General features: G+C 38.8%; 1 protein-coding gene across 4 annotated transcripts; it reads right to left on the bottom strand.

The window, feature by feature from the left end:
* Positions 1 to 9,275: 9,275 nt before the first annotated feature.
* Positions 9,276 to 13,679, bottom strand: tnfsf14 (TNF superfamily member 14). Of its 4 annotated transcripts, none has more exons than XM_056400431.1 (7): positions 13,538 to 13,679; positions 13,314 to 13,376; positions 12,223 to 12,347; positions 11,885 to 12,089; positions 10,399 to 10,432; positions 10,244 to 10,312; positions 9,276 to 10,079 (listed from the first exon to the last, which is right to left on the bottom strand). In XM_056400431.1, the coding sequence occupies exons 4-7, from the start codon at positions 12,071 to 12,073 to the stop codon at positions 9,700 to 9,702; spliced, it is 672 nt and encodes a 223-aa protein (XP_056256406.1). In that variant the 5' UTR covers positions 12,074 to 12,089; positions 12,223 to 12,347; positions 13,314 to 13,376; positions 13,538 to 13,679; the 3' UTR covers positions 9,276 to 9,699. The 4 variants fall into 4 exon arrangements, with proteins under 4 accessions (XP_056256406.1, XP_056256409.1, XP_056256407.1 ...); XM_056400434.1 differs by having other exon boundaries at positions 12,307 to 12,347; positions 13,538 to 13,675; XM_056400432.1 differs by lacking the exon at positions 12,223 to 12,347.
* Positions 13,680 to 13,744: the final 65 nt, after the last annotated feature.

Raw genomic sequence — 13,744 nt, forward strand, 5'->3', positions numbered from 1 at the left:
TCATAAAAACATCAAGGCATAAAAAGTCATAAAAAGTCATAAAAAGTCATAAAAACATCATAGTATAGTAAGACATGGAAATGTCAAAAAACGTCATAGTCTAGCAAGGCCTAAAAACGTCAAAAAAGAGGGAGAACATGCAAACTCCAAACAAAAAGGATCCAAGAACTGGATTTGAACCTAGAACATTCTGACTATAAGGATACAGCTCTAACCACTGCACTACCTTGAGACATGAAAGCCAACCTGTTGTATTCTAAAGCATAAAAGCATCAAAGTATAGTAAGGCATAAAGTTGTTGTGGTACAGTAAGGCATAAAAAGTCATAAAAAGTCATAAAAACATCATAGTATAGTAGGACAAAAAAAATAAAAAAAAACGTCATAGTATAGTAAGGCATAAAAACGAGGGAGAACATGCAAACCCGAAAAAGAGAGGATGCAGAGGAAGTCAGAAAAAAAAGTCATATAATATTTAGGCATAAAACGTCTATGTATAGCAAGGCATAAAAACGTCAAAAAAGAGGGAAAACATGCAAACTCCAAACATAGAGAATGCAAGAGCAGGATACGAACCCAGAGCCTTCTGACTGCCAGGAATCAGCTCTCACCACTGCACTACCTTGAGACATAACAACCTTTTTGTTATATTCTAACACATAAAAAGCATCAAAGCAAAGTAAGGCATTAATAGGTTGTGATGCAGTAAGGTATAAAAACTCATAGAAAGTCATAAAAACATCATAGCATAGTAAGACATAAAAATTTCAAGAAAACATCATAGTATAGTAAGGCATAAAAATGTCAAAAAAAGAGGGATAACATGCAAACTCCAAACAGAGAGGATGACTACAAGATCAGGATTTGAACCAACAGCTTTAATCACTGCACTACCTTGAAAGAGGTTGTGGTACAGTAAGGTGTAAAAACTCATAGAAAGTCATAAAAACATCATATTATAGTAAGACAAAAAAATGTCACAAAACGTCATAGTATATTAAGGCATATAAATGTCAGAAAATGTCAAAGTCTAGTAAGGCCTAAAAATAAAAAAAAACATCATAGTATAGTAAGGCATCAAAATGTCAAAAAACATCATAGTATAGCAATGCCTAAAAATGTCAACAAATGTCATTGTAAAAATGTCAAAAACGTCACATTATAGTAAGGCATAAAAACGTCAAAGAAGAGGGAGAACATGCAAAGTCCACACAGAAAGGGTCCAAGAATTGGATTCAAACCAAGAAGAAGAATGGTATAAAAACTTCATAATATAAGGCTAAAAAATCTCACAGTACAGTAAGGCATTAGAGTCACCATTAAACCAAATTTGCACGTCTTTGAACTGCGGGAGGAAGACAGAGTGCTCAGAATGAGCGCACAGAGGCACTGAACATGCAGGCTCCACGCAGAAGGGCCCCAGGCTCCAGGTTCAAACCCAGAACCTTCTCACCGTCCCATAAATAAATTATTGTATAGTCAGGCATAAAAATTATTACAGTGCCACAGTTCAGATAATACAGCATAAAGCATATTGTAATTAGTTATATAGCCTGATACTTTCTTTTTGTCTTCAATATCACGTCTCACTTTTTTCTGTATTATTGATTTACATCCACTAGATGGCTGTAAATCATCATTTAATGGGTGAGAAAGTCAGAGGAAGTAAATATCGTGTATATCAACAGTAGTAATTGAAGAGTGGATCTAAGATGGGTGGAGTCACAATGATTATGTGTCATCACCCTCGGGAAATTCTGACCTGATTTTCTATCCCTCTTTGATATTTTCGTTGCACCATTTCCTCTATTAATTTAGTATTGAAGTTGTCCATCTTCACCCACACTAATAATGTTGGAGCATCGGCCATCTTGAAATATTTGTGACACTGGGTTTCCTCTGTGCCTCTCAAATGAAACTATGATTCATTCAGGTTCATACCATTTGGCTTGGTATTACAGCACCTGAAAATGCCAACTAAGCTACAAACAGTACAAAAACAATTCTATTTCTCACTGTATTTCCATCATATGTGTCATCACAGGCCACAGGATTTCTCACTACACATGACTGGATAGTGCTGGTTCGCAATAACCAACTACTCTTGCTTTTCCCATCCAATGTATCAAATGATAACCTACATCCTGTCAGCCATTATTTCACTGAAGTACAATCCTACTAAAGTCAGTAACAACTCTGGGTATGTTGTTTGCTACTGTGTTACATGACCATCGCCATTCATATAGGTAGCCTACCGCAGGTATCATTTTGTCTGCTCCTCAGTGTGATGACACATACCTGAACCAAAGCCCATCCTGTTTTGCTGCCATGAAACTTTCCCCCAGTAAAGTACAAACAGAGAAAGTGAAACCACATTTACTGACCTCAACCAGAATTTAGACAGAGGTGGGAATTTTCAAGAAGTGCAAATAATAAACATGTGATGACATTTTGTGAGTCCCACTACTAATTGTGACATTTTGTTCCTCTGTTATCTTGCAATGCCAGATGAGATAATGATAATGATGCTTATGTGCTTATTTGTTTGTTTTAATGTAAATACATGATTAAACATGATGATTAAACTGTTAAAGGATTACTATTTTATTTTCCAGATATGGAATTACATAATAGCACTAACTTTTACACATTAAGGATGTAATATCCTCCCGGGATGCAATAGATTCTCAAAGTTGAATGTCCATAAATTTAACCCTTTTTTATTTTTTATAATTTTATCTCTATAGTTTCTGGTCTTTTTTGCTTTTCCCACAAAACTTTTAATGGATAAAAACTGTAGAGGGAAAATTCTGTCAAAATCTAGCATCTCAGACTAAAAGGTTCAATAATTAAATCAAAAGAACTCTCATTCACATTCTGTACATTATCCTCCACCTGATGAATTATAAGTTCATGACTTTATTCTACCATATATAATATAAAGTCATGTTGAGAAAATTTGGAGCAAAAACAGCAAGGCAGCAAAAAAAAAAAAGTGATCATAAAATCTTCATAATGTCTCATCATAAATAAGGAACTGAATGATTCATTTTGAATTGAATTTATGTCAGAGTTCTTCAATCCTTCCCTCTCTCCCTGGTAGTGAGTCTTGTTCCTTCTTTTTGTGTGAGTTGTGGTGAGTAGAAGAAAAGGGCCAGCCCCAAGATGCAGATACAATCTGGGCTTGCTCTTTGACTTCAACACCATAGTAACATACGGGGGAAAGTACCATTTGGATTTGTCTTTGTTCTATAGATACTCAGGGCACGGCATAACACAGTCACACATCAAGACATCCTCATCATACGCACACACTGAGCTCAGGAAGCAAACACACACACACTTTGCTTTGGTGCACAGCAGAGCAAACTCAGGACTTGTACATTCGTCTTCCTGCTCCTCCCAGGCTCAGGCAGATCTGAGCACTGCCATCGGACTGACGATGCCACAGCATACCCAGCAGTCCCTGATCCATGTCCTCCTGTTGTGGACCACCATCCTTTCCATTGTTCAAGTTGCATTCATCATCTTCTTCTTCACAGTTGGACATCGCGGCCTGGTGAGACAGATTGAATTTACAGTCTTAAGGTCATTAACGATGAGATACAAACTTTACACCGTAAACTTGTGGAACAGGTTTCAATAGGCCCCTCACTTTTAAATAAGTGAGACAGTACAGCGCATAGAAGATGACTGTAAGTACTGGTATGTTAAAATACCTGAGCAGTGCATCTGTTCTTTCTTGTGGTTTTGATAGTAGCACAGCAGGTGACAAAGACACTCCTGCCTGTGGTCTACAGCTGCTTACCGACCCCATGACTCCTCAACAGTGAAAGCTTGACTGTTTTAATCAAGAGTTGATACAAAATGACACAACATAGACAACAATGATTTATAGAAACTACATGATTAGCATTATGGTTGACTACAAATGTGTTTAATTGTTTAGAGTAAGTATTTTTACAGGAAAATGCTTCTGATAGATGGTGCTTTGTGTACCGTTTTTTTTTATTTAGCATTGCCAAATTACAAAACAAAATACCATTACAAATACCAAATAGCTTTATTTCACCCACAATTTGATCAAGCTTCATTCACTAGCACTTAGAACCCTCTTGTAACATTTATTATAAGCATATTTTGTGCGTCTGTTTCCTTCTCCAGTCTCAGAACAGTACGGCTGTAGCAACAATGCACACAATGCAATTCCAGGCAAACAGTACACCTTCGGTAAGATAACCACAGATTCAGAGTTTATGCTTTTACTGTTGACCTGACTGTTGTCTTATATGTTATGAATGTAATTAGGATGACATGTTTTTTTTTTTTTTTGAAACCCCAATATTCCAAACATGCAAATCCTGCAGGCCAGGCAGATGTATCTCACATGACTTCCATTTCTTCTTAGTTACTTATGTCAGTCAGTCTAACCGCTCTCCTCATCTCTTGGAGGAAGCACAGTGACGTCATTGCCACATTCGGGGAAATGCCACTAAACTGAAATGTTGTCTCTTCATTTTCCCTCTGAAGATTATGCATGATCTATTCTGTTCTCACATTTAAGGTGCAGGAACTTGTCTCAGCATCATGTGAAACAAACAAAAAAAAAAGTAGCTTCTGTGTTGCTGATCTGTGTGTCACTGTGGGAGCCATGCTGGCACCACATTTTATGTTAATATTTTGAGATTAATAGAGCTCTTTTCTCTTTCTACAGCCCACCTCTGAGCCCGGGCTTCTCTTCGGCAAAGGCAAAATGCTGATCTTTCAGGCTACTGAGGGTAAAGCTGACCTATTTTAAATATTTCCATACTCACAATGTGTGACAAGTAAAACACTGTACATAACAAATCACCATTTACAGGCTGTTGGAAGTACAGATAATGTGCTGGTCAGAGAGAATGTGTAATTCCAGCACATATATTTTAATCACATGTAATTTCATCTCTAATTATGGCACACCCTCAGTTGATACACGTTTGCTTCTTGTGAAATCATCCCTCAAAACAGGATATTCAGAATGATGATTCTAAGAAAACAAATACACAACTAATAGCAACTTTTCTGTCACCCACAGAAGCCAACAGCACTAAATGGTTAGCAAAGAATCCAGATACAAACTTGGCCTCAGAGAAAGGAGAAGTTCTGACGATAAACAAGGATGGGTATTACTTCCTGAATCTTCAGGTGACACTGTGTTCATGTAAAGAATTGCATACGGTCCAGCTGCAGTGGAACAAAAAAGTCATTGTGCATGGGTGGATCAATAATAACACATGCAGCACAGGCCTCCTCGGCAAGGTAGAAGAGCTGTTTGCTGGAGGGACCCTGGAGGTCATTGTCAGCCCAAAAATGTGTATTAGAACCGCTGAAGCTCTAACCCACCTTGGTATCATCTACATGCGCAAGCCTTAGATGCAGCGCTGATACAAATCCTTGGCGTGTTCCAGGGCACCTGTCCAGCCCTATAGAACAAAATGACCCTGGTCAGATGCAAAGATGGTAGGGTGGTGTACTGGGCAAAGTCTCACCCCTTTAAACTCTGCTCTACTGAAAAGAAAGATCCACCCCAACAGAATTTACACCGATTCAATGTCCAGTTATTTTGGACAGTAAACTAAATATACCGTATAGCAGCTCCAGGATTGGTCTAGGGTTGATGTCATCACTACAAATCTGTTTCTCTATTGTTGTGTTTAATGGAAGACTTTTTCAAATTCAAACTTTAATACTCTGCTGTATAGTCTATAGAAATTATATATACAAATATACTGTAGCTTTGTAGGGATTGTATACTGCATAGATTAAAAATAGTTTAGAAAAACACAGTTGGATTGTTCTCTTCTTGTTAGTCAGGCAAGCCAGTAGTCCAAATGAACCAGTCTTATGTTTATAATGCATTTCTTTGTTGGAGTCGCTTACATTTAAAATGTGTAGTAGTTCACTCCGAGAATGTACTATTCTGAAGTGCAACATCTGGCAGAAAGCCAGACTGTGTTATTTGCACAGCTTATATTTGCTACTTACTGATGTTTTGAACTGTATGAATTACATATTTATGTTGTATTTATTTATTATTTGGACATACAATATATACAGTAAGCAGGCATATACTGTATTTAACAAAATTTCATGGGCATGTCAGCCAAAAACCAATGAATGTATGTCACTGTGTGACAATGTGTGTCATTGTGTAGCATACATATAATGTCAGTAAGTCTCTGGAATGTATATACAGTGATTTCTTTATTAAATTGTACAAACTGGACAACATGGTTGGTAATTGTTTAAGAAAAAAGTTCAAACTGATAGATACAATGTATTTGTTTAAACATGATTTTGTTGAATTCTTATTTCTTTTCATAATCTGTAATGATTTTAAGAAGTTCATTTCTATTTTAATATTGTAAAAACAAGAACCACAATTGCATATGTTGGTATTCTATTTTCAGGATCTGGAATTCGAATGAAAAGTGAAATGACTTGACGGAACTAACCTCCAGTTCTTCTTCACTACTTGTATCACACATTATGAGACGCGAAATCACGAGTCATGGTGGTTTATGTGGAAAGTTTCATTTGTTAAGAGATGTTGAAAGAAATATTTGGTTTTGTCAATGATTTTCACTTGTGCCCCTGATAACGTGTGTACATCAGTGTCATTATGCATCCAAAATAAGTGTTGCAATTGTCCTGGAAACCTTTAAACATGTTTTTACATCCGACTACATCAACATAACTACTGCCATGTAACAATTTTATAATTAAAAACTATATCTTCTTCATACTGTCTCCTATGTCCGGTGTGTTTAAAAGCCCCCACATGGAGCTAATGAAACTATGGATGAATGAATGAATGAATGAATGAATGAATGAATGAATGAATGAAACTACTTTGATAAATTACAGCTTTTGACTGTGAGTCATTTTCAAGACCCTGGAGAAAAAGTGAAAGTGAGAGGGCATAAGTTCATAGTGGGACCCAGCAGATCTTGAGTCACTGATAGAAAGATATAGCGGGACCCTCCCCGCTCTATGCTCTCGAAGAATTTGCCCTCCAGATTCTTAAGAAAACAAACTCACAGTTCTGCTCTTTCCCCAAACATCAGACAGCACATCTACTGACCTACATCAAAATAATAGTGATACAGTAGATAAAATGTCATTGGAACATGATATTAGTCATTACATTCAAGACACATATTTTCCAACTTACTGAGGTTTCATCTGAAAGCTCTTCTTTTCCAAACCTCAGCTTCAGAGTCCCATATCTCTCACCACTCGCTCCATTAGCTGCTGCCACCACAGCTTTCGATTACACCAGGGAGAGGTCCAAGATGTTGAATTCAGATGCAGAGAACAGACCTACCCAGTTACCACCCACTCTGTCTCATTTATTAGAGGCATCTGCATGGGTTGGTTTGTTCCTACCCTGGCTTTCCACCGCCTGATGTGAAGAGTTGTGTATCCACATAAACACGTGTGGCAGCTACTGTGAAAACTGTCATTGCCGCTTTCCATCATTTGCACCCGGACGTCACTGTGACATCTTGTGTGCATTGTCAGGCATGTTTTTTAACATTTGGCCACTGAGTAACGCACACGTAACAGTCACACTCAGTGACTGTGAGTAACTGATAGTTAAACATTATAATACAAGATCTGCCAAAATCGAAGATGATTTCTGTTTGACAGAGCAACATCATAAATCAAACCACTGGACTTTATACCTCCATGAAGAAGGACACTACAAACTTTTAAGCATGTGAGCAAAAGGTTTGGATTTTATTTTATTAAAGACTCAGCAAAATGAACCCCCTGCTTCCAGATAATTCAAATATCAGCACTCCACTGCTTTCTACTTGATCTAGAGGCCAACACAAGGGGACAGCATTTAGCTGTGTACCAAGCCCACCTCTTTCACTTTTGCTTTTCTTAAAAAAAATGTTGCTCTAAGCATCACATATAGGAATAAAAGGGCTTCTAAGTGCAGCTTGTAGTTTATTTCCAAAGTTGTGAATAGATAGATGGCAGTGTTCTGGAGAGATTGAAATCCGACAACACAGCCTGGCTTTATCAGTGGAAAATGTTTGTGTCATACATTGAATTGTGAATAATTTGTTTGCGATAAGACATTTATAGAGTACACTCCTCCCACACAGGTTCTCTGTAAAAGTCATGTCTAGACCGAAGTTTAACGTTGAGAGAAAAAAGCAACGGCGGCCCCAACCACGAAGCTGATACAGCTCCCCCTCTTCTGCTACTACAGTCTCTCACACTTTGCAGGTCAGCCAGCGCTGGAAGATAATGACTCACACATGTATGAGAAGCATTCACAAGGCCATACAAAAAAATCTGAGTCAAGGCCACCCATGATTTGACAGACGATATGTTTACTTACTTAAACCTTAAACCCTGGACCGTTAGTACAGTCTCCACTCAAAATGTTTTACAGAGTTTAAACAAAACTCACAGTGCACGCCAAGGGAAAATGAGTTTGAGGCTCACTGAATCTACACACCCACCTGTGTACAAACACACACATACAGAGAGAAAGAGAGAGTCCTGCCACAACAGGTTTTCACCAGTCATTACTCCCAGGTCTGGGGTTGGAAAGTGAGTCAGGCAATCTGCCACTGACACCCCCCACCCCCCACCCACCCCTCACCCCCCACCCCCCAGCGGCCCCCACTGCCACTTCCTCCCCAGTTTACAAATATACAACTCTGTGGGTGTTTTCAAGAGCTGCTTCTTCGAACAGATACAGCTGAAGGGAAAGCGCAACAGGGACTGCGTGAGAGAAAAAAAACACACACACACACACACACACACTCACACACACACACACACCAAAGCTTCAAAGAGTGATGAGGCTCTTGTACAAGGGCATGTCCGCAAGCACGCTTGTCACCATGGTGATGAATTGAAAACATTCATCTGTAGCATTACAGTGAGTAAGCATGCTGATCTGAATGTCTGGAATGCACATTATGCACCTTCATCATAAAAGTCCTAAGTGTAATACTGCTGCTGCACTGTAAAACCAATATTGCAGCATGAACAATTTGGTGGCTCACCAGCAGACATTTAATGTGTCACTATGCTAAAAAAAAAAAAACCCTTGTGACTCGTGGTTGGACTGAGTTGGTGTGACTTTCAATGCTACTGAGACCACTCAGCAAAGGTTCCAGCAGCAGCTCCACCTGACAAAGCAGGAAGTGAGTTCACTCGAGCTACATACCAGCTTGAGGAAAAGGCTTGAGACAACCAGCAGACTTTTCAATCATTGTCTGTTTATTTTTTTTTATATTGTGCAGATTATTTGTACATAAATACAGCAGAATTAAAGCAGTCTTGTCACTAAAGGAATAAATAAATAATGTGCAGTATGTATTAAAGCAAGAATGAAAAGAAATGTGTAAGGTTACATTATGTTTTTGATTTTAGCATGATGCTTATGCTTATACTCAGTAGCAATACAAAATGAGAAAAACTGATCTATGTGAATATACAAGTGAGCATATAAAAAGCGCCTGATTTGTTACACCACACTTCTCTTCCTGGTTATGGACCTGCTCTTACATTATTATTATTATTATTATTATTAATCCCTGAGAAGATTCTATGACATGTCTTATCCACTATTTAATCTTATTCCAAACTTTCAGATTCACAATGATGGTGATAATGATCAATGTGATGTTTAGATCATATATACACCAAAGATGTTCTCATAGGCTTTGTTACGATCAATCCTTGTGGTGTTGCTGACTATCACATAAAGAGTGTCATCTTTGTAGAGGTGAAACACTCCACCCAGGTAACTGTTGGATCGCTTCGAATTTGAGGAGTATATCCTGGACTGCAGGAGGGGGATGCTTCCCCCTGCGTACCTTATAGTATGCCTGGTGACGGTATGGTGAAAGTTACCATTGTCTTTGAAGAGAATCTTTGAATAGACATAGTAATAACCCTCCTTCTGAATGATAAGACCGCCATCTTTGTAGGTCATTTCATAGAGGAGAGGGTCTGCAATCATACTCCATGCCATGGTCTCTTGTTTATGAACTACATCATCTCCACCTGGAAAAAAACAAACAAACACGACAACAGCAACAATGTGAAGTCTGATTACTTTAAAACAGACATCATAAATTCACCCTTGTGAAAGTAATTTTAATATTTTCTTGTTGTTATACTGAAAATGAAAATTATGGTGATGGATATGAGAACAACGCTGGTCTCACCTGTCAGATGTGCAACTGGTTTGGATGGAGAAATACCGTACCTGGGCCATATAGTGGGAGCATCATCACCTGTGTGAGGACCAGACACAGTGTCTTTAATGTGGATTAAGTAACTGAAGATATTTACCATTTGAGTAAAAAGTGTTGAGACATACCGCTGATGATCTTAGAGGATGATGCTGAGTCAGCCTGCAATGCAAACAACAAAAAAAAAAAACTCTCAGTCGTGTGTACGTGTGTTTGTGAGCGTGCACATGCAGGTGCAATCACTACGGGTGGATGGTGGATAGGAGACAAAGTTGTGGAAATAAGATGTAAAGAGCTACAATCTCTCCATGTGCAAGCAGATCTTCTCAAAGTTCTCCACATCATAAAATCTACATTGTAATTAAGGGAAACTTGTGTTTTTTCTATGGTTTTATCTTTCTGCATATGAAAGTAGGACAGGTCTGTGTTTCTGGTGATGAGCAAAAGGTAGATAACACAGGAAATAGACCACTTCCTTTTCTTCACCGTCCCCTGCCTCTAAAGTACGTACATACCCTTGTTTGCAAAACAGTGTCAGACCAAGAACTGTATGTCCCCCCAACCCCCACTGCCATGACGGCTGCCTTCACACTGTGCATCAGACAAGGACGGGAAACTGAGTCACAGACATACGGAAAAAGCACTGACCATCCAGCATCATGGAACATGAATCCTGCATGCTCCTGCCCCTTGGGGACGTCAGTGGAATTCTTCATAAATGGGCCGGACATTAAATGTACTTCTCCATCTGTACTCCACTTTCTTCCCCATAATAGTGAAATCATTTCATCGTCAGCAGTTTTCAGAGAAAAACAATCATTCATATTTTTGTTTCTGTCACGAGGGTCCTTTCGGTTTACTGATGACTTTGCTTCACAAAGCAGATAATTGTTGCGTAAAAAGAAGTCCTGAGGTGCGGGCCTGCTTTTGTTTGACAATATGCTGAAGACATGATTTTTTGCCCCAACCAAAACTCCATCGTGACAATATGGGAAAATCCGATCAAAAACTGACTCCTGGACAGAAAAAAATTTCCATTTTGATTATAGAAGTATAGCAGCAATGCAGAGCACACAGTTTCCTACAGATAGCATATGACTCCATGAAATACAGACATGAAAAATGGTCACTGCACCTGTATTTCTTCCTTGTACTGTATATTTAATCAATAAAACTCACAATGTTGAAATTTTTACAGCTGTAAAGTAACTTTCTCATCACCAGCACAGTCTTTCCTACTATTTCATGACATCCTTTTATATTCCATGGTCACTCATTTTAGTATTTTGCAATTTTTACCTTAACATGACGCAATAGTGTCAATATAAATTTAATTTACTTTCAGTAATGACGTTTGTGCATGAAAATAAATACACAAGACTCATAAAGAGTTAGAGAGTTCTGGGTAGAGCGTGACTGAAAAAAGTAAGAGTAAGAGTAAGACAAAAAAAAGAAAGTTGAAAGTGAAAATGAGCTGTTAAAACTGAATGAACTGAATCAGATCTTGTGAGAGCAGTGACATTCAAAACGTAATGAAAGAAAAAGGAATAACTGTGAGATTCATTTTTTAGGAAAGCACGGGGATGGAATAGAAAGTAGAGAGCGGATACTCACAGATTCAAGTTGGTAGAGACGGTAGATGAGGCAGGCTTCTATGGCCATGCCACACAACGCCAGGCTCACCAGCATGAACATCAGGGTCTGTGCTGCCCCGGCGCGCTGTTTCTTCTGTCCCACCCTGGGTGGTAATGGAGGCCTCGTGGCGTGGCTGTCCACCACAAACACAGAGGGATGCTTGGACATACCTACAGTGCTCTGTCTGTAAACGAAGAGAAAAAGTGTGTAAATATCCTCCAGAAGTTGTAAGAAGGTACAGCTTCAAAGGGGGCCGTGGAGACTTGAGACCCAAGAGACAGAGAAGTGTGAAGAAGTAGCAAAATGGGTGGGCTCACTTGCGGTTGGTTCAAGTAGTGATGGCTCACGAGTAGTCAGATACAGAACAGACTCAGATATAGAAACCTTGAGATATATCACACCTTTGGAGGCCGTCAGAGATGCACCTGTCTGCACTCAGCAACTGCAAGCAAGAAAATCGAACTGTGGCTAATGTTAATTTTTATCACACTGATGCAGAACCTGACCGCCGATCAGTCAAGGTAGACGGCAACAAGTGGGAGACACAGCAAAACGCATTTAAGCTCCCCTTTACACCCTCCCACTTTACTGTAAGAGCAATGTTGAAATAACTCCATTCACACTTCCTCTCTTGCTTACACACTATCTGTGGCTTGTCTCATGGTCTGATGACAACAGTTACAGTCCAAAATGTATTTCATGATTCAAATCTTAACCACTTATCATTTATTATGCAAAAAGTTTAACTTTATGCTTTGTTGCAGGGGACAGTGCAGAGCTGTGAGTCATATGTGGTGGGCTCAGTTTGGTGAATTCTCTTACGATACATTTTAGGGTGTAAGTGCTAAGCTTATATAAAACAGATTATTCACCTCCCAAAAGAATTGTGTTTTTGTGTGATAGATGGAAGTGAACATAACATTTGCGGCTACAGACCTGTGTTAGAGGTTCTTTCTGCTGTCTGAGCAGGAGTGAAGGCTTTGAAAGAGGTGGATGCTTACATGTCACAATACTTTTTATGATGTATTTGAGAAGTAATGCGTCGCTTCTGTTAAATATGTTTCTCACCTGGACTCTTCTGACACCAAATGGATAAATAATTAGGATCATCTTGGTCCAACTTCTAAACATTTGGGTGACATTTAATAAAGTTGGGACTGCATGGTTGTAGCCTATATGGTCAGATCAGTGTAGGGGTACAAGGTCACAAGGCCAAATGAACTGAACTAAACACACATGATGTGATGTCACCTGACCTGACCTCCAAGTATTGTGGTGGCAAACTGAGGACAGCGACTCTGTTGTTGATTTCTGATCATATATTAGATGTGTTCTTCATAGATAAAAAAACAAAAACAAAACACATACAAACATGATATTTTTGTGAAACCCCGTCACTGACACGTACCAATACCTTCAACCATGTCAAGGCTATGGCCAGGTTTTAGTATGCTTTTATCCACAGCTCCACCTATAGGATGTACAGGACATGACAAGGCTACATATGTTAGAAGGTATTATTACAGTTCAGAAAAAGAACATTTTTTATACTTGTTCACAAAAAGCAAAAGTATAAATTCATATGAAAAGTTTTAAAACTGTGATGAAACTTTGAAAAAATAAAAGATGTACCTTTGCAGGGCACCTTGGTATCTTCTGCTTCTCAGTTTTGCATGTGGACCTCTATTGGTCGACAGAGATAGTGACTCCACTCATTCGGCTTTGATCAAGGAGGCAGTCACTCTCAGTGGCTCTTCTCCACAGTAGGAGAGAAAGTAACATACAGAGAAGTTGTTTTATTGTGCTCTTGTAACATAAGAGTTGGTCAAAGTGGAATAA

The sequence above is a fragment of the Seriola aureovittata genome, chromosome 17 (genome assembly GCF_021018895.1).
Source record: "Seriola aureovittata isolate HTS-2021-v1 ecotype China chromosome 17, ASM2101889v1, whole genome shotgun sequence".
Lineage (NCBI taxonomy): Eukaryota > Metazoa > Chordata > Actinopteri > Carangiformes > Carangidae > Seriola > Seriola aureovittata.

Bases quoted from the DNA above. Each gene is read 5' to 3' on its own strand.
- tnfsf14 (XM_056400432.1), bottom strand. From the start codon at position 12,073: ATGTCCAAGCATCCCTCTGTGTTTGTGGTGGACAGCCACGCCACGAGG. The intron at 10,433-11,884 runs GTGAGTATCCGC...TTTGCATTGCAG, and splicing joins GTCTCTACCAACTTGAATCT to GCTGACTCAGCATCATCCTC. The intron at 10,313-10,398 runs GTATGTCTCAAC...GTCCTCACACAG, and splicing joins ATCCTCTAAGATCATCAGCG to GTGATGATGCTCCCACTATA.